We start from the raw sequence: 26,306 nt of genomic DNA, 5'->3' as shown, positions 1-26,306 counted from the left end.
GGTGGGCCCGAGCCGGGAGCGGAGGGGGCGGGAAGCAGCGCAGAGGGGGCGGGGTGCCAACCGCCTACCTGGAGGAAGCGGATGAGGTAGCACAGCACCAGGCGGTTGATGCGGGGCAGCGCGTGCACCACGGCCACAGCGGCCTCCGGGCTCTCGTAGTGCGCGATGCACTGCTCGTAGAACTCGTGTGGGATCAGGGGCTCCTCCAGCTCCCGGTACCACAGCTTCAGCAGCGACGCTGGGAACGCATCGCGGGGTGTTCAGCCGAGCGGGGCCGTCGGGGACCAGCAGCAGCAAGGGGTGAACCGGGCCGTGGGGGGCAGTGATTGTATGCTGGCACCCAGGGGTCAGGACCAGACTGGAGGTGTCCACACAGCGGTGTGGGCTGCCTGGCTGGAAGCCAGTGGGCTCCCAGTCCTGACAGTCAGGACTGACCCCGAGCGGGGGGACACTGTCCTGAAGGACATGCAAATGTTCTAGAGAGGACTTATCAAGAGGGCTGTACAGCCACTGTGAGCCATGGAGACTGACCAACGGCAGTGGATCTCTGCACTGGAAACGGACCAGAGGGCTGCCCCTTCTCCATGGGAAGCAGGGAGGGCTGAACCATTTCAGCTGCTCCAGCTGAGGGGGCTGGGGGCTCACCTGGGACGTGGGGGTCCTCCAGGCCTGTAGGCACCTTCCACTGGTCCACCTGCAGCTTCAGAGCATTCACTTCATCGATGTCCCCAGGGACTCTGCCGAGCACAGGGCAGGTCTCAGGGAGGAGGAGCTGGGTTTGCTCCAGGTCAGGGCTTCATGACCCCTCTCTGCCCGAATGACCTCCTTCCTATCCGAGGGGAGGTGTGGCTGGGGTCCCCTGCCCCAGGCCCTCATCCTGCTGCTGACTACCCCCATGCAGATCCCTTCCTCAGAATGATCCCTGAGGCTCAGACCCACAAGCTTGTTTCCCCACCTGTCCTGGGCAGGCGAGTCATGACGGCAGGTGACTGGCCGTGTGCCGCCCCCATGGGGCAGGGCTATCATCTCCACCCACAGGTGAGGATCCCTTGCTGGGAGTTGCTCTATCTTTCCCGGCCCTGCCCATGGCTGTTGTCCAAGTGCCCTCTGGGGCCCTGGTGGCCATTTCTGAAGGATCACTGTCCCAGACCAGCTCCCCGCCTGGGTTCAGGCATGATGTAGTTCAGGGGGAACAGTCCCATGCCCAGCCTCTCCATTTGCTATACGGTGCCTCTCTCCGGCATGCTGGCCTCTCAGAAGTGCTCCTGAGGCAGGGACCCAGTGTCCAGTGGCCCTGACTGCCCAAGACTGGCGAAGACACCCGAGGCCCCCACACCCGGGGCCCAGGTTGCAGGGCACCTGAAGATGCCTTCCGTCTGGTCGCCGTTGAGTGCGAGCACCTCCTCCGACAGTCGGGTCTGCACCCAGGGCAGCTGCCGATCAGGGTAGCGCTCCTTCTGCATGCTCATGACCTCCTGCAGCGCGCTGCCAAACATGGATGGGCTGAAGACCGCGTTCTTGGCATGTCGGATCTCCTCTACGTTGGGCTTCTTCAGCCCCTGCAAAGGCAGCCCAGCGGTCTGTGCCAGTGTGGCCAAGCACCCAGCCCTCTGTCCCCTGACACCCCTGCAAGGCCTACCCCTGGTTCACCGCCTCTCCTGTGAGCCCCAGGCCTCTGCCTAGCCAGAGCCAGGGTACCCCAACTCCCTGGCCCCCAAGTCAACACGGCGGCTTCCTGCTGGGCCACCTATAGCACCAGAAGCTCCAAGTGGCACCCTCTGCCCTGTGAGAGGGTGAAGGGTGAGCCATTCACTTCACCACCTGCCCCCTTCCCAAGTCTGCAGCCCCATCGCCCGCTGGATTTTGTCTGGGCCTCACCAGCACAGGGTGCCCGCCCACCTCTCCCCGGCAATGCAGGGAGTTCATACCTTCTTGGCCCCGGTCAGGGCTGCCTTCTGCAGCTTGTGGTAACAGTACTTGGCATATGTGCTTATTGCCACCCCTGGAAAAGAATGGTACCAGTTGGCTTGGTGTGGACACGTAAGAGCAGGGGCTGCAGGCCAACCAGTGACTGAGAGGAAGCAGCAAGAGGGGCAAGGAGAGGTGGCTCTTGCAAGAACGTGGGCACCCAGGGCCCTACTCTCCTGGGCTGTGCTTTGAAGTAAACCTATGTGGAAGGGAAGGGGCACTGCTCTCCCCTCCAGAGGAGCCAGACTGCAGAAGGAAGCCCTCTGCCAACCCACCCAACCCTCCCCCTAGCGAGTAAGGGCAGGCTGGGGGTGCGGTGTTTCCCTGGAGAAGTGGCAGGCCGGATAGGGCAGGGCCTGGAGCACCCCTGAGAAGGGGAATTTCTGTGTGCAGCAGGCCTGTGGGCACTCAGCACCACTGCCCAGGGTCACACAGGACAGAGCTCTAGGTTGGCTGGACTGCAGGCCTTCTTGTATCTCTGATTCCAGCAGGAGGCCCTGGGCAGCCCAGGGAGAGGCCTTAGCCCGCAGGGTCCATGCCCACGTGGCTGAAGGCTGCCTGGGTGGGAGTCAGGGAGAGGGAGGCACAGGGCCTGGCTCATGTGGGAGGGGGACAGTGTAGAGTGGATGCCCCAAGTCCTGAACCTGGGTTTCGCTGGGAGGGCAACGCTGGCAAAGAACCACTCACGGCTCTGCCTGAGGGCTGAAGGTGATGGGAGGACGGGTCTTTTTTCTCAAGGAGGGAGGCTTTCTAACTAGTGGTCATGGAGGGTGGCAATCCAAGAGCAAGGCCCCGAGCACCTTGGCCAGGGGTCTTTCCAGATTTGAGGGGAGAGGGGCTAGGAGAAGACCTAGTCCAAGGAGGGTCTGAAATGTGGGCACATCTTTCCTGGCCCAGGCAGGCAAGGGAAGGAGCGACAGGACAGAGGAGCCACCTGGGCCGGGCTGTCCTGGGCCACGGACAGAGGGGCTGAACTATGTGCCTCCAGGCTCAGGTCAGGCCCCTTCCCTGTAAGACTCTGTCTCTGCTGAGTGCCACCTGCCTATGGGCCTCTGGACCCAAGCCTCAAATCCAAACACAGAATCTTTTTCAAAGGAAGCAGTTTCTTGAGATGTCTGAGGATGTGGGGCTCCTTGAACCTCAATGTGAAGAACACAAACATGTCTCATCCATGAAAACCTCTTCATTTCTAGTTATCACAGAACAGTTGTCATAACTGGTGACGGAGTTCTATTTTACAGGAACCAGAATGAAAACAAATGTTTCTTCTAGATGTTTAAACCCTGAAGAATCTATTTCAGGTCCCTGGGGACCCACAGACCCCTGGCAGAGATCCTAGCTGCTGCCTCCCATTAGCCCACTTGGGACACAGCGCTTGGAATCTTCCACCCCTGGCCCATGTGGCCCACATGGGCAAGCTCTGGGCTCAGGGAGAAGGGATGGCGCTCAAGCAAAAGCAACCTGGGCTGCGCCCTGAGCACTGGGAGCACTTGGCAGTAGCACTCCCTTTCCCCATCCTGGGTGCAAGCTCCCTCTCCCTTGGGTGACTGCTTCTGTCCCTGGGCCTGAGGCCCATGGGCAGAATTGCCCTGACCTCCTGCCACAGGGTCTCATGGGGCTTCCTGCACCTCTCCCCTAGTGTTGGTGGTGCAGTCTTTCCTGGCCTGATTCCCTATCTGTAGGACGGGGACGGGTGCCCATTAAGGGCCGACCTCAGAATCTGGCAGTGAGGACTCAGCTGAGAGCCACTACTGCTGGAATCCCAGGGCATATCCTCCTGGGCCAAGACTATGGGGTGTTTGCTGAGTGCCCAGAGCCCCGCCCAGGGAACCCTCTGGTGGTGTGGGGACCCTGCTGTGAGCCCAGGGAACCCTCTGGCAGTGTGGGGGACTCTGCTCTGAGCCCCGCATCCAGAGGCTGACAAAGCAGTTCTCCCAGAGCCTTGCTGCTGTGCCAGGGCCCAGGCCATGAACCTCAAAGGCCACCAAGTGTGGCCAGAACCTGCTGCCTCTTGGCATGTGCTCTGCAGGGTCCCAAGGGTCTGGCTCCCTTCTCTGACCCACTCAGGGCTCCAATCACCCCCGACCCAGCTCATAGCTGCCCTGCTCTTGTGGACTGACTTGGGCAGGAGTTCAGAACCCCACCTGCTCCTACTCCCGACAACAGTGGCCCAAGGGTGCCCTGGAATCCCAGATGGGAGCTGCCCCCTTTCTCCTGGCACAGGCAGCAGACAGCCAGGCACTTCCCAGAGGAAGAAGAGTGGGGCAAGTGTGGGTAACTAGGTATAGGCAGGCTGGGATCTAGTCCCAGGATCTTGGTGCCAAGAGGGGCAGTTCACGGCACAGCAATGCACCACTGGCTCTCCTGGTGGGGGAGGCACAGCCTTGAGCTAACAAGGCTTCCCTGGAGCTTGGGTCGGGATGGGGTTCCTGAGCCAGGGCCCAAGAGAACGGAAGGGAAGGGAATGCTGGGGGAGGGAGGCTGGGGAACCGAGGCCCGGCTTGGCCCCCAGGGCACTCCCGCACCAAGGGCCGCCTCCAGCAGGCCCCTCCACACTGTGCGCCCAGCATGCATACCGGAGAGTGTCCTGAGCACCTCGGAAGCCAAGAGAGGGTGGTGCGGCCTCTCCCAGGAAGCCCTGTTGACAAGCAGGCTTCTGTCCCCTCTGGAGGAGGCCTGGCAGTTAGTGCCCCCCCGCGCCCCAGCCCGGAAGTGGTTAGAGAGAGGGGGCCAGGCGGCCGAGCCGGAGAGCAGAGCTGTGCAGCGCAGCGCCCGGGGCTGCGGGAGAGGCCCTACCATCCGGCTCCTCAACATAAGGCTTGGGTTTCTTTCTCAACTTGGACTTCTTCTTAGTGTTCCTTTCCAGGAGCGCTTTCATGTGCTGGGTCACTAAGGAGCAAACAGAGGGTGAGGCCACAGAGCACAGAGGAACGCGAGCCCACATGGCCCCATGCGGGGCTGACCCCGGGCGGCTGAGGGGTGACGGCCCAGCCTGCGGGGCTCCTTGAGGGGGAAAGGCGAGTGTCCTGCTCACACTCCTGGAACAGGGGTGGGTGTGAGGGCCTGTCCAGGCCACGTGGCTGGGGAGGTGCCAAGCAAGACGCCTGCGGGCAGTGGGGAGGGACTGTGGTCAGCTCCTGACCCTCTGGCCAACAGGAGGCCCCAGGCCAGCGGTGGGGTTCCTACATGGCTGAGGGGGCGCTCAGAGCAAGAGGTGGGGGCCGGGCTCCCCACTCTGGCCAGTCGGGGCGCCTCCCACTCGGCACTGCTGACACAGCCTCTCCTCCCCTGTCCAACGCTCCAGAAGGAAATTGGGGTGCACGGTCCACACTGAGGTGGGATCTACCTCCCATCACGGTGGACCCTCTTACCTACATAAACTACTTGTAATTCTTCTGGATGGGGAAGCTGTTATTTACCTAATTACACTTTGGGCTATAATCTAATATGCTTTATTCTGCTGTTCAGTGCTCCAACTTTGGCCCCGGAAGCTGTGTTTTCTAACACAGCCCTGTGTCAACCCTCATCCCTTCCAGCACTTCCTCCCCTCAATGGACATCAGTGTGAGCAAACTCTGGAAGACGGTGAAGGGCAGGGAAGCCTGGCGTGCGTGCTGCAGTCCATGGGGTCACAAAGAGTCAGACACGACTTAGCAACCAAACAATATGTACATTCCCAACCCCAGCCTTAGAATCAGTTGCTTCTCCAAAGAGCTCTGGTTCCTTCTCATGGAAAAGGCTAGAGACCAAGAGCTGTTGGTCAGCTGTGCTCACTTCTACGGGGTGGCACTGCCCTCGCTGACAGGGCTTGGGCAGATAAACAGGTAGCTAGGTGGGAGAGGCTGCCATCTCTTCCCAGTTCAGAGTTTTTGTCAGGAATGGAATGCTGGATATTGTCAAATGCTTTTTTCTCCACTTATATGCTCATACGATTTTTTTTATTCTGCTAACATGACAAATCACTGATTTTTAGAATGTTAAACCAACTTTCCCTTTCTTAGATAAACCCCACATACTCAAGATACATTACCGTTTTAATATATTATTGAATTCAATTAGCTAAAAATACTGTTAAGTTTTTATACTATGTTCATGAGGGATACTACTGTGCTTTTTTTTTTTTTTTTCAAATTTTTGGTAATGTTCTTTTCTAATTTTGATACAGAGGGAACTGGGAGATAGTCCTTCCACTTCTGTTTTCTGAGTTGGTAAAGAATTGCTACACAAGCAAGCATCTGATAATTCTCTAGTGAGGTCATTTGGGCCTGGCATTTTCTTTGCGGGAGAGAGTTTTAAAGTCCTAATTTAATTTCTTTAGTAGATATATGATTTTTCTGGTTATCTATTTCTTACTGAGTGATCTTTGGTAGTCTGTGTGCTTAGAGGAATTTGTCCATTTCCTCTAAATTGTCAAATTAACTGACATATAAGTTGTTCACAGTATTTTCTTATTATCCTTTCAACAACTGTTGAATCTGTAGTGATATCCTCTCTCATTCTTGATACTGGTAATTTATGTCTTTTTGTCCTTGTTAGTCCGTATAGAGGTTTGTTCATTTTGTTGACCTTCTCAAGTAATCAGGATTTTGTTTCACTGATTTTCCACATTGTTTTTTCTGTTTTCTCTTCCATTGGTTTCTACTCTAATCATCATTTCCTTTCTTCTCCTTACTTTTGGCATAATTTCCTCTCTCTCTTTTCTAAAGTTTCTCAATGTAGGAGCTACATGATTTGAGATATTTCCTAGTACAGACATTAGGTGCTGTAAGTTTCCCTCTAAGGACTGCTTTAGCTCCATCACACTAATTTTAACATGTTTTGTTTCTGTTTTCTTTCAGTTCAAAATACTTTCTATATTCTCTTTTCACTTTCATTTGACCCATGAATTGTTCAGTATCATGTTTAGTTTCCAAATACTCAAGGAGTCTCCAGATATATTTGTGCTGCTGATTGTCAGTTTAATTCCACTGTGGTTAGAGGACACACTTTCTTTGACTTACATTCTTCAACTTTATATTGAGACGCTTCATGGCTCAGGATATGGATTATTTTTACAAAGTGGCTGACATTTGAGTCCAGATGCTCTAGGCTTCTCTGGTGGTTCACATAGTACAGAATCTCCCTGCAATGTAGGAGACCTGGGTTCAATCCCTGGGTTGGGAAGATCCCCTGGAGAAGGCAATGGCCACCCATTCTAGTATTCTTGCCTGGAGAATCCCATGGACAGAGGAGCCCGGCGGGCTACTGTCCATAGGGTTCCAAAGAGTCAGACACGACTGAGCAAATAACACACCTGCTCTGGGATCCAGAGTCTTAAACTTTGCGTGCTTTGTTTCTTAACCAGACCTTCAACTTGTCCCTCTGTTTTCAGTCCCACGGTCACTCCCACTTTCATACCATTGCTGGAGGATGCTTGCCCCTACTGCTCAACTTTTCAGGGTTTGCCAACTGCTTCAACTTTTCAGCTTCCCTACCACCTGCTTGGGATCCATGCTTCTTGGTCTGCCAAGTGAGTTTCCAGCCACTGGTCCATTTGCTTTTCAGCTTCCAAAACATGATTGGTTTTCCTCTTCCCTTGTCTTTGTCCTGGTGGGTTTTAGTCCTTTTATTATAATACAATATACATACCATAAAACTTGCCATTCTAACACCTTCGATTGCACAGTTCAGGTTATTAACCACATTCGTGTCACTGTGTCATCACCACCACCCACCTCCAGTGCTTCTTCCCCAAGTGGAAACTACGACTCAGACAACTCTCCACTTCTCCTTCCTTATAACCCATGGCACCCCCGTGCTGTCTCTCTGAATTTGACTGCTCCAGGGACACTAGTGGTAGTGGCGCTACTGGTAAAGAATCCACCTGAAATGCAGGAGATTCAGATTCAGTCTCTGGGTTGGGAACAGCCCCTGGAGTAGGAAATGGCAACCCACTCCAGTATTCTTGACTGGAAAATTCCATGGACAGAGGAGCCTACAGTCCCCGGAGTCGCTAAGAGTCAGACACGACTGAGCAACCGAACACACCCTGGGAAGGACCTCATGGGTAGATTCATATAATATTTATCTTTTGGGGTCTGGCTTAATTCACTCAGCCTAATGTTTTCAAGGTTCATCTATATCATAACCTGTGCCAGAATTTCCTTCCCTATTTAAACTGAGGAAGGCTTTCTTCTCTCTCCTTGCTATTCTTTGCAACTCTGCATTCAAATGGGTGAATCTTTCCTTTTCTCCTTTGCTTTTCGCTTCTCTTTTTCACAGCTTTTTGTAAGGCCTCCTCAGACAGCCATTTTGCTTTTTTGCATTTATTTTTCTTGGGTATGGACTTGCTCCCTGTCTCCTGTACAATGTTACGAACCTCCGTCCGTAGTTCATCATAGACAGGAAAGCCTTCCTCAGTGATCAGTGCAAAGAAATAGAGGAAAATAATAGAATGGGAAAAACTAGAGATCTCTTCAAGAAAATTAGAGATACCAAGGGAACATTTCATGCAGTGATGGGCTCAATAAAGGACAGAAATGGTATGGACCTAACAGAAGCAGAAGGTATTAAGAAGAGGTGGCAAGAATACACAGAAGAACTGTACAAGAAAGATCTCCATGACCCAGATAATCACAATGGTGTGATCACTCACCTAGAGCCAGACATCCTGGAATGTGAAGTCAAGTGGGCCTTAGTGACAAGTCAAGTGACATCACTACAAACAAAGCTAATGGAGGTGATGGAATTCTAGTTCAACTATTTCAAATCCTAAAAGATGATGCTGTGAAAGTGCTGCACTCAATATGTCAGCAAATTTGGAAAACTCAGCAGTGGCCATGGGACTGGAAAAGGTCAGTTTTCATTCCAATCCAAAAAAAAGGCAATGCCAAAGAATGCTCAAACTACCACACAACTGCACTCATCTCACACGCAAGCAATATGTGAACCATGAACTTCCAGACGTTCAAGCTGGTTTTAGAAAAGGCAGAGGAACCAGATATCAAATTGCCAACATCTGCTGGATCATTGAAAAAGCAAGAGAGTTCCAGAAAAACATCTATTTCTGATTTATTGACTATGCCAAAGCCTTTGACTATTTGGATCACAACAAACTGTGGAAAATTCTGAAAGAGATGGGAATACCTGACCACCTGACCTACCTCCTGAGAAATCTGTATGCAGGTCAGGAAGCAACAGTTAGAACTGGACATGGAACAAGAGACTGATTCCAAATAGGAAAAGGAGTACGTCAAGGCTGTATATTGTCACCCTGCTCATTTAACTTACATGAAGAGTACACCATGAGAAACGCTGGGCTGGATGAATCACAAGCTGGAATCAAGACTGCTGGGAGAAATATCAATAACCTCAGATATGCAGATGATGCCACCCTTATGGCAGAAAGTGAAGAACTAAAGAGCCTCTTGATGAAAGTAAAAGGAGAGTGAAAGAGTTGGCTTAAAGCTCAACATTCAGAAAACTAAGATCATGGCATCCAATCCCATCACTTCATGGGAAACAGATGGGGAAAGTGTGTCAGACTTTATTTTGGGGGGCTCCAAAATCACTGCAGATGGTGCCTGCAGCCATGAAAGTAAAAGATGCTTACTCCTTGGAAGGAAAGTTATGATCAACCTAGACAACATATTCAAAAGCAGAGACATTACTTTGCCAACAAAGGTCCGTCTAGTCAAGGCTATGGTTTTTCCAGTAGTCATGTATGGATATGAGAGTTGGACTGTAAAGAAAGCTGAGTGCTAAAGAATTGATGCTTTTGAACTGTGGTGTTGGAGAAGGCTCTTGAGAGTCCCTTGGACTGCAAGGAGATTCAACCAGTCCATCCTAAAGGAGATCAGTCCTGGGTGTTCACTGGAAGGATTGATGTTGAAGCTGAAACTCCAATACTTTGGCCGCCTGATACGAAGAGCTAACTCATTTGAAAAGACCCTGATTCGGGGAAAGATTGAGGGCAAGAGGAGAAGGGGATTACAGAGGATGAGATGGTTGGATGGCATCACTGACTCAACGGACATGAGTCTGCGTAGACTCTGAAAGTTGGCGATGGACAGGGAGGCCTGGCGTGCTGCTGTTCATGGGGTCGCAAAGAGTTGGGCACGACTGAGCGACTAAACTGCACTGAACTGATTTAGGCTGAATAATATTCCACTGTATGTACAGATGACATTCTACTTTATCTGTTCATCCATCAATGGATACCTGGGTGGTTTCTACCTCTTGGCTGTTGTGAACATGGTGCTATGAACACAGGTGTGCAAATATCTATTCACATCTCTGCTTTCAATTATTTCGGGTATATGCTCACAAGTGGAATTGTGGGGTCCTATACTAATTATATTTTTATCTTTTGAGGAATTGCCATTCAATTTTCCATAGTGACTGCAGTATTTCACATTTCCTTGTGAGGTTTCTTTTTTTGTCTTTAAAAGATTTCCTCACTGTTTTAACCATGAACTCAAGGTGGGATGCAAATAAATGTACATGTTCAGCCTGCCATCTTTACCCGGAGGATAAGCGCCTGCTGCAGGCATGAGGTGCTTGCACTGAGCGTCCCTCAGGGTGCTCCTGCAGGAGCTGCAAGTCAGTGTGCTGTCGCCAAAACCCTGGGACGCCTGTGGTGACAGCATGCTCAGGGGGGTCCAGGGCACAGAAGCTGTGAGTCACCTGGGGGTGGTTGGCACAAAGGTGTGATCAGGTGAGACGAGGTTAAGCCGGGGCGGGGGGAGCTCACGTGAACTTGGGTTCACTGTGGGGTACCTTGGCCCCTTGAGGTCGTGACCACACAGTAGATGTCATACACATGCGGGCAGACGAACTAGCTTGTGAGGACAAGGCAGGGAGCAGCGGGGTGAGACCCCGCGCGTGGGAACCAGCTCAGGTCTGCCCTCACCGCTGCTCCTGGGACAGACTGCATGTCCTTCCAGGCACAGGCTCGTCCCCCTGGGCTGAGGGGGCCTGTCTTCCTGACCAGCGGCCAGCACCCACATTCTCTCGAGGCCGTTCTTCTGGGCTGGTGACGAGCAGCAGCTGCTCACCCAGGAGTGGGTCTCACAGCTGGAGACAGGGCTCTGACAGGAGAGCAACCCTGTGCCACTAATGTAAGACCAGACCCCACAGCCCAGACACAGGACCCAGCTGGCAGAACCACACAGACCCAGTGTGGTCTGTGGACAGAGACCACTGGGGCTGGGAAAGCATGGCTGCCAGGCTGAGCCTCGATTCCGCCTGGCTCCCACAGCACAGACGTCAGGCCGGAGGCTCACTGACCTTGGAGCCAGTGGCAGTGTCCTGCTGGACAGTGTCTGGCTCTGCACAAGTGCCCCGGTGAGAGAGGGGCCGGCCTGGAGCCTCTGGCCTCCGTCCACCACTCACTCACCTATCACTCAGCAGCACTGCTGGAGCCCCGCGGGCTGCGTGTTAAGCGGTGGAAACACATTTCCAAACCTCCAGCTCACAGCAGGGACATTTCAAGTCCTTTTTGGAGGAGGCTGAGGTGAACCATGAAGCTACTGAGGGCCCACCTGCGCCTGGGAAGGTCTGAGAGGAGAGAGACAGACCCAGGCTGCCTACCTCACCCCGAGAGCAACCTGGGGAGACCTCTCTGTGGTGTTCAGGGATTGTGCTTCCAAAGGTACACGCCTGAGTGAAAATGTCAAGGCTTCCGAGATGTGCTTCCAAACGGCTGGCGTGCTGGACGGCCCCTGTGCTTGATGCGCCTCCCAGGACCCACACTGCCTGCAGCCCTCCCCACTGTGTGCACATGCCTCGGCACCCACACCTGGGCAGGAACAAGGCCCCGGTCAGGCCAGGCGGCCACTTCCCCCAAGCCACCTACAGCACAGAAGACACTCAGGAGCACAGGCTGGCTGACGGCCGCTGCACGGGCAGGTGCTCCCACAGCCCCACCCTGGCACTGGCCCAGGCCTGGGATGTGCACCACCTGGCTGGCAGGACTGTGGCCCAGCGTCCTCCCCACGTGGGTCAGGTCAGGGCCACACAGACCTGACACATGGCCTCCAGACGCAGCCTGCACTCAGCCCCAGGCAGCCATCAGCAGGTTACTGGCTGTGACAGTCCCAACCTCTGACCCCTGATGCAGCTCAGGGCCATCTCAGCTCACAGCACCACAACAGCCTACTGGTCACCTCAGACCTGGTGCTGGGCCAAGTGCCCAGCTCCTTGCTGCTCTCAGAAGCCCTTCTGAAATGGCCTTGAGGTACAGCCGTGAGCCCGGCCGGGGTGAATGCAGTAAGTGCCTTCATCAGGCAGGGCCACTGGGGTGGGGCCTCGGAGGTAGCGGACGCTGGCTGGTGGGGATGCGGGTGCGACATGCAGCTGCATCTCTCAGCCAGTGGCCGGGACGGCGGCACGCCTGCCACGGCTCTCCTCAGGGCCTCCGTGCTGAGAGGGGCTCCCTGAGGACCCTGTGTCTCTGCAGAGGCCAAGAGTGTGCCCTTGAGAGGCGGTGCCTCTGTGCGCCAGCTGCCCGCGGGTCCAGCACTGAGCCCAGGCAGGGGCCCTGCCGCAGCCGCCCCTGAGCCAATGACAGAGCCAGTGCCTGCCTGGGCCGTTCTTACCTTTGGTGTCATTGACAGGGTCCATGTGCCGGTAGATGTAGCCCTCCAGGTAGGAGTGGAACTTGGGCGTGGGTGGGAAGAAGGCCAGGCAGATGGCCATGAGCTCCCAGCCACGGGCCAGGCTCTCGAGGCGAAAGTTCTCGGTGGTCTGCCGGCACAGCTGGATGTAGAGCTCGTCCCGCAGGCCCTGCACGCTCCAGCCTTTGGTGGCGATCTCCAGGGCCACGTGCAGTGGGTCTGCCTTGGCGCGCCGGTCGCCCATGTACATCTGAATCAACTTGAAGACCTCACAGGCCTCTTTCTTCACGTGGCGGTCGCTGGTCACGATCATGGGCTTCTTGATGGACTCACTGCTCCAGGCCAGCATGTTGGCGATGGACACCTTCCGTCGGAAGAGGCCCTGTGTGTGGGTGTTGAAGTGCTTGGAGGCCCAGTTCTCGATATCTGTCTCCGAGGATGGCTTGCGGAGCGTGAAGGTGGGGAACACGCAGCTGGCGCTGGGCATCACACTCCGGGCCTGCCGGCTGCTCTCAAACTGGGCACAGGTGCCAAGGTCCTCAGACTGGGGGACAGAGGGGCCCACATGAGCCAGCCAGTGGAGAGGTGTGGCCCCCACCCCACACAGGCCCCAACGCTGCTAGAGGAGAGAGGCCTGGGACTCAGATCTGCCCACCTCACCCCGGTCTGCCCACTTCAGTCCATGCCCGCCCTCCTCACCCCTGTCCGCCCACCTTCCTCACTCCTATCTGCCCACCTTCCTCACTCCTGTCTGCCCACCTCGCCCCAGGTCCACCCTCCTCGCCCGTCTGCAAGCCTCAATCCATGTCCGCCCTCCTCACCCCCATTTGCCCACCTCACCCCTGTCCGCCCGCCTCACCCGTCTGCCCGCCTCAGTCCACGTCCACCCGCCTCACCCTGTCTGCCCACCTCAGTCCACGTCCGCCCTCCTCACTCGCCTGCCCACCTCACCCATCTGCCCGCCTCAGTCCATGTCCACCCGCCTCAGTCCATGTCCGCCCTCCTCACCCGTCTGCTCATCTCACCCATCTGCCCACCTCAGTCCATGTCCGCCCTCCTCATCCGTCTGCTCATCTCACCCATCTGCCCACCTCACCCGTCCACCCGCTTCACCCGTCTGCCCACCCGCCCATGGTCCGCCCTCCTCACCCTGGTCTAAGTGCCTCATGAGGCTGAGAAGACCAACCTTTCCCTGGGGGCTCGGCCTCCAGGAGGTGCCCACCCTGGTCCAGAGACCGAGGGCCGGGGGCCAGCACAGTCTGGGAGTGTGAGGTGCTCGCGCAGCCCACAGGACACTGCATCCCGGACTCATATGGCCGCCCAGGCAGGGGGCCGACCGTGCATGAGGGTGGGCAAGGGGGAGGGCGCTGTGGCTTCTGCTGGTTCAAGTGGGAAGGGCAGCCCCTCAAGGACACAGAAAGCCCCAGACACCAACCGTGCTTGACAGAGGAACACAACCTTCTCTGGGCCGCCACTGCCGCACCCCTCTCCCCAGCAAAGACACAAGGATTCCCAGGCATCAGAGGCAGGGGGGATGCCCCTGGTCCCTCCCCACTCTGCATAGCGCACTCAGTCTGTACTCTCAGGGGGCTCCTGGCAGGTTGTGCCCATACCTGCATGGCCTTCCCAACCCCTGGGGCATGGAGCCACCTCCCCCGGCAGCACCCGGCATGGACCTCAGTCAGGCCCTTGGAGCCCACGTGTCCTTCCATCCAGATCAGGCTGGGAGCAGGGTGCTGCAGGACGCAGCTGCCCACACTCCACCCACCACCCGCCCCTGCCCTGCCCGTCTGTCCTGATGCCCGCTTGTGTTACAAGCCACAGACAGAAATGCTGCTCTGAACGCTCCAATCTGGAGTGCACTAAGGTGGCCCTGCCCCAGGGGATGCTAGCCACCTAAGACGTCCTGGTTTGTGGGCATGGCATGCCTTCTGCACAGGGCTGGGGGTGCACCTAAGGAGCCTGGCCCCAGGAGTCTCTGGCCACCAAGGAGGGTCCGGCACTCACCTGCACAGCTTCTCACTGTGCCTGTTCACAGGTGGGAGGCAGAGGCTTGGGGAGCAGAGGGCGGGTGGCTGCCTCTGCGTCCTGGAATCAGGACGTGCCTTTGGCCCCCTGGTGACCAGGCAGCACTGGCTGGGCCTCCCCAGGAGCCGAGGTGAGAGACCTCTGTGCTGGTGGAGACCCGGCGGCCATCTGCCGTCTGTCCTCAGGCCCACCAGGAACTATGAGGCCATACCATGTCTCGGGGTGCTGACCTGCCCCACCCCTGCCCAGGACCCGCCTGTGAGCGCCTACCTGAGAGGGGTGCAGGTAGGGCTCCGGGGAGGCCAGGCTGGTCTGCACGGAGACGCTCTTCTCGAGCAGAACCTGCGGGAAGGCGAGCCTGTCCAAGGCACCCCTCTGCCAGTGCTTGCTCTCCTGCTGGGCCAGGGCCTCATCCTCACTGAAGGCACGCACCACAGGCCCGGGCATGGGCAGCGGCACGGCCCCATCACTCTCATAGCCTGAGCCGTCCTGCTGGGAGTCCCAGCTGCCCCTCTGCTTCATGTGCAGGTGGGCTTGCTGTGCCTCCCAGGCCAGCCGGGCCTGTGCCAGGAAGGGCTCAGTCGGGCCCCGGGGGCCCTCCCCGTCCCCCACCTCCCCCTCTGTGCGCTTCATGGGCGTCAGGCCAGGTCCACACAGAGGCCGCTCCTCTGTCAGGGGCTGCTGGCCCAGCGGGTCACAGTCCCCGGGGCCCTCGGCGGGTGGGGCACTGGGAGCATGGCACACGGAGGGGTTCCTGCTCTTCCTCTTGCGCGTGCCGGGAGAGTAGCCTGTCGAAGACATGGTGTCCTGCTGGCTAGACCAGGACATGGCATCATCCTGGGCCTGGGGCAGGGGTGTGGGCGGCGGGGCGGGCCGCAGCTCAGGCCCCTCCATGCTGCTGTAGTCCCCAGACACGACCCCCAGCGAGGATGTGGCCCCCAGGCGCTGGTCACGCAGCAGGCAGGGGCTGGGCTGCAGGGACAGCGAGCCGCCCCCCGGGTGAGGCGTGTACTTGTGCCGCGGGCCTGCCCGCAGCTTGGGGCTGGAGCTGGCCTGCTCCACGTACACCAGCTGCCGCACGTACTCCTTGCCGGCAGGGCTGTACTCCAGGCTCAGGTAGCGCTCGGGGCACTTCTGCCTGGTAAGCACCAGCTGCTGGTAGGGTGACACGGAGGCTGGCTTGGGTGGCTTGCGGCCAGGAGACCGCCGGGGCGAGCTGGCCTCAAACTGTACATCCATGGGGGGTTCGTCATAGAGCGGGGCCTGGTATTCCACAGGGGGCTCCTCATAGAGGGGGGGCTCGTAGGCGTAGCGCGGTGAGGAAGGCTGCGAGTCTCCGGTGGGCCGGCGGGGCTGGGCCAGCAGTGGGGAGCAGCTCCCTAGCTCAGCCCTCTTCGGGAAAGGCGATGGCCTCCGCTCCGGAAAGAAGACGGGGCTGTCCGCGTCAGGGGTAAAGGTCTGCAGGCTGGGCGAGTGCTGTCCTCCGGAGGGTCTGCGGGAGCGACCCCCAGGCTGGCTGTCCAGAGCGTAGCCATTGCCCTGGGGGGAGAGGAAGCTGGGCTCCCTGTCGGCAACTTTGATGAGCATGCGCTCCTTGGTGCCCGAGTTCCAGCGGAGAGAGGAGGTCCTGGTAGGGGGTGGGGAGCAGGTTACCTGAGAAGGTCCTGGGGGGGCAGGTTACCTGGGGAGTTGGCCAGGGGGCAGGTGACCTGGAGGGAGCCCTGGGGGGAGCAGATTACAGAGGGGAGGGGCGGAATCCTGGGGGCAGGTTACCTGGCAGGGTCCTGGGGGAGGTTATGTGGGGGGCCGTCCTAGGGAGAGCAGGTTACCTGGGGGGAGTTCTGGGGGAGGTTACCTGGGGGGATCCTGGGGGGAGCAGGTTACCTGGGGAGTTGGCCAGGGGGCAGGTTACCTGAGGGGCGGTCCTGGGGGCAGGCTACCTGGGGGGGGTCCTGGGGGCAGGTTACCTGGGGGGAGCAGGTTACCTGGAGGGGGGTCTTGGGGGTAGCAGGTTACCTAGGGGGCTCCCGGGGGGAACAGGTTACCTGGGGGGGGGGTTCCTGGGGGGAGCATGTTAAATGGGGGGCGGTCCTGGGGGGTAGAAGGTTACCTGGGGGGTCCTGGGGGGAGCAGGTTACCTGGGGGGGATCCTGAGGGGGGCAGGTTACCTAGAGGGAGGTTACCTGGGAGGGTCCTAGGGGGGTCAGGTTACCTGGAGGGAGCCCTGGGGGGAGCAGGTTACCTGGAGGGGGGTCATGGGGGGAGTAGGTTATGTGGGGGGGGCAGTCCTGGGGGGAGCAGGTTACCTAGAGGGAGGTTACCTGGGGGGGTCCTGGGGAGAGCAGGTTACCTAGAGGGAGGTTACCTGGGAGGGTCCTGGGGGGGTCAGGTTACCTGGAGGGAGCCCTGGGGGGAGCAGGTTACCTGGAGAGGGGTCGTGGGGGTAGCAGGTTACCTGGGGGGGGTTCCTGGGGGGAGCAGGTTACCTGGGGGGGTCCTAAGGGGAGAAGGTTACCTGGGGGGAGGTTACCTGGGGGTGTCCTGGGGGGAGTCCTGGAGGGAACAGGTTACCTGAGAAGAGTCTGGTGGGGGCAGTTTCCCGGGGTGGGGTGGAAATCTGACCCCTCCGCCAGCCTGGACCCACGACCAGCCCCCTTGACCTCACGGGTGTGTGAGGCAGGCTTGTGGGGCCTGGTACTGCCGGGTGCTGTGATGAGCTGTGAACCTTTCACTGCTGAGGCCCTGACCCCAGGTCGTGCAGCCTGGAGCAGCTGGCCCCCTGGCCTGGGAGCCCTCCTCACACACTTCCTGGGTCAGCCCGGCAGCCCTCCGGGGGTTCTCCTGCTGCTGCCCATGGGGACGCTCCTCCAGGGCCCCTGTGAGAGGCTCTGCTCTGGTCTCAGGCCAGAACCAGGCACAGAAGCACTCCTGGACGGAAGCGCCGGGGGCCTCCCAGAGGCCTCTGTGGCTTTGGAATCCTGGGCTCAGCACCTGCCCCACTCCCGTAGCACAGCCAATCATCCCGCAGCACAGCACCTCTCAGGGCCTGGACTCCAACCACAGGCCCCCGGAGTCCAGAAGGGCTGACTGCCCTGCTGGCACCACCCACTGCCACACTCAGCACTCCGCACCTGGACCGAGATGGTAAAACCGCTCCCCGTCCCTAAGGGCACCCGTGGCCCCGGGGAGTTGTGTGCCCAGATCCTGGCCCCTCCACCTAGCAGGGGGCACTGGGGGCGTTCAGGCTCTTCTGTGTCTCACTTGCCTGATGACAACACGGAAGCACTGCCCCTGGCGATACAGTGACTCGATCACACACCGTGCCCACCAACTAACAGTCAGCCCCATGTCCCACGGCTGTATCAGCCACGACAGGGCAGACCAAGAGGTCCGGAGCAGTGCGCGAGGCTCCCCGCTTCTGCCTGCCCCCTCAAGAAACTCCCAGCTGCTTTAAAAATTTCCTTCTAAGAATACACCTGCAATGAGGAAGACCTGGGTTCGATCCCTGGGGTGGGGAGATCCCCTGGAGAGGGCAAAGTATTCTGGCCTGGAGAATTCCATGGACTGTATAGTCCACGGGGTCACAAAGAGTCGGACACGACTGAGCGACTCTCACTTTCTACGTGTCATTCTACATCTGGAAACTTTGCGTCAGTGTCTCTGCTTCATAGCACTTCTTCAGTCTGCCCTCTGACATATTTTATGATTTCTGGAAACGCCTGACCATATCTTTAAAAATATTACTTCCATCCCGTTTCCTCTCTCCTTCTCTGGGAGTCAGATGCTGTCCTCTGCACTGAGCTCCACAAAGTTTCAGGCTGTGTCCTGCGCTTTCCATCCCCTGGCCTCTCTGCACTGTATGCTTTTTTCTGATCTACCGTCTAATTTACTAACCTTTTAAGAACCCATCTACTGAGTTCTTAGTTTTATTATACGGTTTTCAGTTCTAGAATATCTATTGATATTTAACATTTTTTTTAAAACAGTACTTTGAGGTTCACAGCAAAACCAAGCAGAAAAAAATGTACATTTCCCACATACCCCCTGCACCTACTCACACAAAGCTTCCCCAATTATCAGCATTTCGCAAGAAACAGAACATCTGTTATCAACCGCTGGACCAGCACTGACACATTATAATCAACCAAAATTCTTGGTTGATATTAGGGCTCACACTAACTGTTGTACATTCTGTGGGTTTGCATAAATGTAGAGACACATATCCACCACTGTAGTGTCGTACAGAGCATTTTCTTTGCCCCCCAAACCCACATGCTCTGTCTGTTCATCCCCCTCCCCAAATCCCCGGCAACCACTGATCTTTTCACTGTCTCCATAGGAGGCAAATCTGAAGCCAAATCAAGGAGCAAATCTTTGGCCTCCAAAGAAGGCAATCTGAAAACCTACACACTCTGATTCCAGAATGTCGGGGTGGAATCACGCAGTGTGCAGGCTCTCAGGCTGGTGTCTTCGCTTTGTGACACGTATTTAAGCTCCTCTGTGACTCTTCACGGCTGACAGCTCACTTCTTTTTAGTGTTGTATCAGCCATTGTCTGGATGGACCACAGTTTACTTCTCCATTCACCTACTGAAGGACATCTTGCTTTGGCAACTATGAATAAAGATGCTAAAAACATCTGTGTGCAGGATTTGATATGAACATAAAATGTCAAACTCCTTTCGGTAAATACCAAGGAGCAGTACTGCCAAATCATTTAGAGTATATTCAGGTTTTTAAAAGAATGTATTTATTATTTATGGCCGAGTCAGGTCTTAGTCGCAGTACATGAAATCTGCATTGCATCATGCTGGCACTTTCCCTGCAGTGCAAAGGCATCTCTCCAGTCATGGCACACAGGCTCAGCAGTTGTGGCACGTGGGCTCAGCAGCTGTGGTGCACGGGCTCAGTACTTGGGATGCAAGGGCTTAGTTGCTCTGTGGTATGTGGAATGTTAGTTTTCCAACCAGACACTGAACCCGATTCCCCTTGCCTTGGAAGGGAGGATTCTTAACCACTGGACCCCAGGGAAGTCCCTGTGTTCAGTCTTAGCAGCTGCAGCCTCCTGTGCTCCCACCAGCACTGACCACGGGTTCCCTTGCTCCGACCCTCGCCAGCACCTGGTGTCAGAGTGCTCACCTTCTGGCTCCTCTAATAGGCCTGCAGAGGTATCTCACTCTTGTTTTACTTTGCGTTTCCTGCTGACAGGTGATGCTGAGCATCTTTCACAGGCTTTCTGTGACAACAGTATAGGTTCTTTGCTGAGGTGTCTGTTCAGCTCTTTTAAAAGCAGGTTGTTTTCTTACTGTTCCATCTTAAGAATTTTTTGTATATTTCAGATTACAGTCCTTTATCATTCGTGTCTATTGCAAACATTTTCTCCTAGTTCGTCTTTTGCAGAGCAGAAATTTTTAATTTTAACACAGTCCAGCTTATCAATTGTTTCTTTCATGAATCATGCCTTTAATGTTATACCTAAAAAGTCATTGCCAAACCCAAGGTAACCTGGGTTTTCTCCTCTGTTACCTTCCAGGAGATAGTTTTGTATTCCCATTCAGGTCTGTGATCTATCTTGAGTTAATTTCCATGAAGGGTGTAAGGTCCACGTCCAGATTCACCCTCTTGCGTGTGGACGTCCAGGTGTTCCAGCAACGTCTCTTAAGAGACCATCCTGGCTCCACTGCATTGCTTTTACCCCTTCATCAAAGGTCAGCTGATGATATTTATGGTGGTCTATTGGTTGTCTCTCCATTCTATTCCATTAATGTGTCTATTCTTTACCAATACAACCCTGTCTTGCTTACAACAGTGTTATAGTGCGTCTTGGGACTCAAGTAGTAGTATTCCTCCAACTTTGTCCTCCTTGAAAATTATTGTGTTGGCTGTCCTAGGTCTTCTGCCTCCACTCCAACGTTCTTGCCTAGAGAATCCCATGGACAGAGGAGCCTCATGGGCTACAGTCCACGACGCTGCAGAGTCAGACAGGACTGAAGCGATTAAGCACACACACATTATTATCGCTTTGTCAATATCCACAATACCATCTGCTGGGATTCTGACTGAGACTGCATGGAATCTGTAGGTCAAGTTGGAAAGAGCAGAGTCCTTCCTCCACTTGTTTAGTTCTTCTGTGATCTCTTTCACCAGAATTTTATAGTTTTCCTTATACTGATTTTGTACATATTTTGTTACATTTACACCTAAGTATTTCATTCTGGGTGATACTAATGTAAATGCTACTGTTTCTAACTTCATATTCCACTTGTTCATTGCTAGTATACATGAAAGCAATGGACTTTTGCATATTTAACTTGTTATCTTACTACCTAGCTACAACCACTTAGTTCTAGGAGTTTGCCAATTCTTTAAGATGTTTTACATAGGTGATCAAGTCATCTGCAAGCAAAGACAGTTTTATGTTTTCCCCCCCAACCTGTATTCTCTGTATTTCCTTTCCTTGTGTTACCGCATTAGCAAAGAGCTCCGATATGATGCTGAGCACCAGGGGTCAGAAGGGAAACCCTTGTCTTGCTTCTGATCTCAGTGGAAAAGCTTTGAGCCTCACTACTACGTATGACGTTAGCTGTAAATTCTTTGTAGATATTCTTCATTAAGTTAAGGGAGTTCCTCTCTTTTTGGGTGGCACTAATGATAAAGCACCCGCCTGCCAATGTAGATGTAAGAGACACAGATTTGATCCCTGGGTTGGGAAGATCCCCTGGAGAAGGGCATGGCAACCCACTCCAACGTTCTTGCCTAGAGAATCCCACGGACAGAGGAGCCTCATGGGCTACAGTCCATGAGGTTGCAAAGAGTCAGACAGGACTGAAGCGATTAAGCACACACATATTCCTACTTTACCGAGCTTGTTTTTAAATTGAGATTGGCTGTTGGATTTTACCACATGCTTTTTTTGCAACTGTTGATACGATCATAAGTGAAAGTGAAAGTCGCTCAGTCATGTCCAACTCTTTGCGACCCCATGGACTGTACAGTCCATGGAATTCTCCAGGCCAGAATACTGGAGTGGGTAGTCTTTCTCTTCTCCATGGTATCTTCCCAAGCTAGGAATCGAACTCAGGTCTCCCACATTGCAGGTGGATTCTTTACCAGCTGAGCCACAAGGGAAGCCCAAAAATACTGGAGTGGGTAGCCTATCCCTTTGCCAGCAGATCTCCCCTGCGCAGGAATCGAACTGGGGTCTCCTGCATTGCAGGCAGATTCTTTACCAACTGAGCTATGGTTTTTCATCTTTGGCCTACTGATGTAATAGATTATATTGACTCTCAAATGCTGAACCAACCTTGCATACCTAGGATAAATCTCACTTGGTTATGATATATAATTCTTTTTATACACTGGTAGATTTGATTTCAGCAGCAGATTTGATTTCCTAACATTTTTTTTGAGGGTTTTTACATCTATGTTCATGAGAGAGACAGGTCTGTAGTTTTCTCGTGTTTTTCTGATTTGGATATTAGAATAATACTGGCTTCACAGAACAAGAAAGTATTCTCTCTGCATTTATCTTCTGAAAGAGATTGTAGAGAACTCATAAAATTTCTCCCATGTATGTTTGGTAGAACTCACCAGTGAACCCATTCAGAACTTCTGCTCTCTTTTTTAGAAGATTATTAATTATTGATTCAATCTCTTTTAACAGATATAGACCTATTCAGATTGTGTATCTCTTCTTCTGTGAGTTTTGGCAGACAGTATCTTTTAAGGAATTGGTTTATTTTGCTGAGGTTAACAAGCTTGTGTGCACAGCCTTGTTCAGAGCCTTTCTGTCCCCTCTCAGGCTCCTGAGGCAGAATCATGTCTTCTGGACTGCAACGGCTGTCAGACCACGGCCACAGGTCTTGGCTCCTCTGTGGATCTCTGATGCCTGTGGAAATCTGGTCTATTTTGTTCTTGTACAGGCTGGTCTCAGGTAAGTGAATCCACCATCACAGAAAGTAGAAATCCCAGGCATCCTAAGAAACCAGTTGTGCACTCTGGTCCTGTGCCTCTGTCCTCTGATTGAGCCGCGAGTCCTAACTGTTGGCCGTGGGTAAGGCAAGACTGAGAGAACCAGGGTGAGAGTGAGCAGGGCTCGGGAGGCAGGCTCCCCTTGGGAATTCAGCCCCTGCTTGCCCGAGGCTGCTCCTGGCCAGCCGCACAGACCAGCCAAGCAGAGCAGAGGATGGCAGGCAGCGTGCCCACAGACCTGGAGAATCAGCTCTGGAGTCTGAGAGATCTGGGGCTGAACTCCAGCCTGTAGTTCCTGGGCTGCGGGGCATCACCTCCCACTTCCACCCTGGTCCTCACCAGTTCTCACGAGGACTAAAAGCAGGACACGTGGAAAATCACAGCCTTGGTTCAGCAGGGGCACACAGGAGACACTGCACATGGTCCACCGCCCAGCAAATGTGGGCAGGGCTGTGGCAGCCAGATAGGAGGGTGGGGTGGTGCTCTCCCGACCCAGAGCACTCCAGAAGCCAAGGCAGAGGCAGGCACGGGGCAGCAGGAAGGCGGGTGCCGGCCTGCTTCAGGAAACACACCCCCAGCGGCCCAGAGACGGCCTGGATCATGGAGAGCCGATGCCTCTCAGCGCCCCAAGGCCCAGCCAAAGTCCTGTCCTTCTCTCCCAGCCCCTGATCACCTCCCCTCCCACAGGACAACCCCCGCAGCCCCTCACCACCACCCGCAGACCCAGGAGGAGGCCCGGCCTTCTCTCTTAGCCCCAATTCCTTGTCGGCTCTGCTGGGGAGGAGGCACTCCGGGGAAAGACCCCCCTTCCACGGCCTCCTGCCTGTTTCTGGAGGCGCCTCATCAGGGAAGCGTTGCTCCATGCTCAGGGCCCTGGAAGAGCGGCAGGAAACAGGACCTGGACTGCCTCGGAGGGAAGCCTCTGCCCCAGACGTGGGCCCTGCTCACAGGCCACGAGACCACATCAGCTCTGTGCCCACAAGCCCCAGTCAAACCCGAGTTTCCCGGTGACCAGTGAGGATGCCTGTGGACACAGCCACACTGCTGGCCCAGGCAGGCTTAGATCCTCTCTGTATCAACAAACCCAGTCTCAATTATCTAAACTGAGCAAACTGTCAAAGGCCCCTCACGCTCCAAATACCTCCGTCCAGGGACCCAGCACCCCGTCTGGCCCCCATCAGCTACGGGCAAGGTGCCTGCTCCAGCCTGGACACACGAGCTAACCCAGGGGAGGCCCCTGCTCAGCCTGCTGCTGCTTTGCCCAGGGTCCCGAGCGTTGTATCGGGAAACCCCAACACCCAGCAGGGCCAAGCCAGGCCCGAGGATGGTCAGCCTCCCTGCCCCACTTGGCGGGCACCAGTCTTCCCGATGTGGCCTGGAAAGCACTCCGATGCACCTGGGGCTCTGGGGGGACCACACACTAAGGAACCTCCACGGGGCCCACCAGGGCCAGTACCATGGACACAACAGTACTCCACACCGCACAGTGGCCCAACGGCTTCTCCTCGTGTCCCATGGGCCAGGGCAGGGCCTGGTGTGCTCTGCACGTCCAGCTGGTCGCTTCCTGCTCGGCCAGACCCTTCTCCAGCTCACCCGAGAGCTGCCAGGAAAACCACCCCCGGCCAGGAGATGGACGGGCCTGAGGCAGGGCCTACCTGCAATGGAGAAGGTGGCCGTCCACGCTGTAGTCCCGGTAAACCTCGTAGTCCTTCTCAAGGAGCACTCCTGACGGTGAGGAGCTGAAATGCAGCAGAGTGAACAGGAGACGTAAACCGAAGTACAACTGCTTAGAGACACACCGGGTCCACGCCGCACGCCGTACGCCTCAGAACACAGCACAGCCCTCTGGTTCTCACCACAGCTCCTGTTGCAGGCCTGCCTGCACCTGGGCAGGGTTTCTCGCACCCTCACTGCCCCCTGCCACGATGCCCCGATGGAGCCCACTGTCCTCACCCAGGACAGCCCCAGGCCCAGCAAGGAGCTGGAGCTCTGGCCTGTGGCCTCCGGGCTGGGCTACAGGCTGGGCTGGGACCAGGGGGCACAGAGTGGGGCACAGAAGGGCTCGGGCCTGGTCGCCAGGGCCCCTGGGCTGGCCATGGGGGGAGCCCGCACTCCACTTCAGGCTGGAGGGCAGCTGAATACAGCCCGTGGGCCTCATCCAGCTCCAGCGCCTGGCTTTGTACAGCAGGTAGGGAATGAATGGTTTATACACTGAAATTTTTTTGTGTGTGAAATTTACATGCAATTCAAATTCCAGTGTCTGTCAGGAGCATGTCACGGGAACACAGTCCTGTGTGACCACACCACAGGTCCTGGGTGCAGTCACAACTCAGCAGCCTGAGTGCCCCCGCACGGCCGATCTGCCGGCCGCAGACGGGGGCCTGGGCGGCTCTGCCTTTGGCGGCTGCAGGCTCTGTGCCGCTGAGCCAGGCAGACACACGGCCCCGCTGGAGTGCCGCAAGGTGCACAGAGGTCAGAGCCAAGACGGGAATCTCGTCGCAGCAGAATTACTTCACTGAAAACAGAAGGGACCTTCACACCACGTGTGCTTCCCAGTGGCTCATCTGTTAGCCCAGCAAGGAGAGCAACCACGCTGTTCAGGGATGACAAGTATCAAACTATGCCGACAACGGCAGCTGAGGGCATGTGTCCAGAGGAAACAAGCCTGCTTTAGGCCAGCAGCCTCGAAGCACGGACAGTGCTGGGGAGAAGGGAGGACACTGAGAGCTGCTCGGCAGTGGGGCCCGGGGGGTGCCGGGGCTCCTGGCGCTTCTCCACGCTGTCACTGCACTAAGGAGTCAGAGCTGAGCTTGACAGGACTGGGGAACTGGCCTCCACGAGTCATCTCTGTGGAATGACTACAGGTGAAATTACTACCAAAGAAAATGAGGAAACACCTAATTCAGTCCAGCCTCAAGTGCAGCTGAGATTGTCACGACTGACCATGCTTAAAACACGCGCTGGGGGCCGGCACAGGGCACAGGCTGGCACTGAGGGGGCACGGTGAGCCCCAGCAGCAGGCAGGCCCTCAGCAGCCCGTCGTGAGCTGTGAGGCAGCCGCCCAGGCCGCCAGCATCCTCCACCCTCCTGGAGTCGGTCACCAGTGGTCCCACAGGTTTGTGTCAGGAACTGAAGGGAAGTATCCCACCCTGACCAACTACACAGCAGTGGAAAAGCTTGAAAACAAGACAGCTTTGCTGCAGTGTTTAAAAAACTCATGGCCTAGACTAAAATTTTCTCTTTGAGAAAAGATTCTACTCAACTACTATCATCAAACATTGAATGCGAGGGGATTTTTTAGATTTGACAATGTTTCTCAATGAATTCAACCTAAAATTATAAGGCAAACAGTGCTTATATGAGACGCTGAGACTGCAACAGTCATTCTGATGGCAATGGATGTCTGAGCCACAAGCAGCATCAAGCTCCTTTAGCTTCTCTTTCTCAGGCTGCAGAAATTGGAACAAGAAGCAAGATTCCCATTCCCACACAGGAGACACGCTTTCTGAGCTACACTACTGGTTCCAGACCAGCGCAATAAAGCCAGTCACGTGAATGTTCTGGTGTCTCAGCGCAAACAAACATTACGTTCACACTGGACTAGTCTACTAAGCATGCAAAGCCACCTGGGTTTTCTGAGGAGCTTGAACTCCAGGCCTTGAATGGTAGAAGGAATGCCCACAATTAGCTAAGATGGTCGTAAATACAAAGGGAGACAGAAATGTTTCCTTGAGAGGTGATGGCCC

At 55.5% G+C, this 26,306-nt stretch overlaps 1 protein-coding gene across 4 annotated transcripts in view; it reads right to left on the bottom strand.

The window, feature by feature from the left end:
- ARHGAP39 (Rho GTPase activating protein 39) overlaps nt 1-26,306 on the bottom strand; it is a 53,926-nt gene that overhangs the window by 1,558 nt on the left and 26,062 nt on the right. For 3 of the 4 annotated variants that reach the window (XM_069599581.1, XM_069599584.1, XM_069599583.1), the window contains 8 exons: nt 24,216-24,299; nt 14,861-16,217; nt 12,545-13,106; nt 4,765-4,857; nt 1,929-2,002; nt 1,360-1,559; nt 646-737; nt 69-238 (listed from right to left, as the gene is read on the bottom strand). In XM_069599581.1, coding sequence (XP_069455682.1) covers nt 69-238; nt 646-737; nt 1,360-1,559; nt 1,929-2,002; nt 4,765-4,857; nt 12,545-13,106; nt 14,861-16,217; nt 24,216-24,299 — 2,632 coding nt within the window. The remainder of the gene's footprint in view (nt 1-68; nt 239-645; nt 738-1,359; nt 1,560-1,928; nt 2,003-4,764; nt 4,858-12,544; nt 13,107-14,860; nt 16,218-24,215; nt 24,300-26,306) is intronic. The other variant, XM_069599582.1, reaches the window with a different exon arrangement.

This window comes from Ovis canadensis, chromosome 9 (genome assembly GCF_042477335.2).
Source record: "Ovis canadensis isolate MfBH-ARS-UI-01 breed Bighorn chromosome 9, ARS-UI_OviCan_v2, whole genome shotgun sequence".
NCBI lineage: Eukaryota > Metazoa > Chordata > Mammalia > Artiodactyla > Bovidae > Ovis > Ovis canadensis.
The sequence above is the reverse complement of the archived record's forward strand: the minus strand, read 5'-3'. Positions and strand labels throughout refer to the sequence as shown.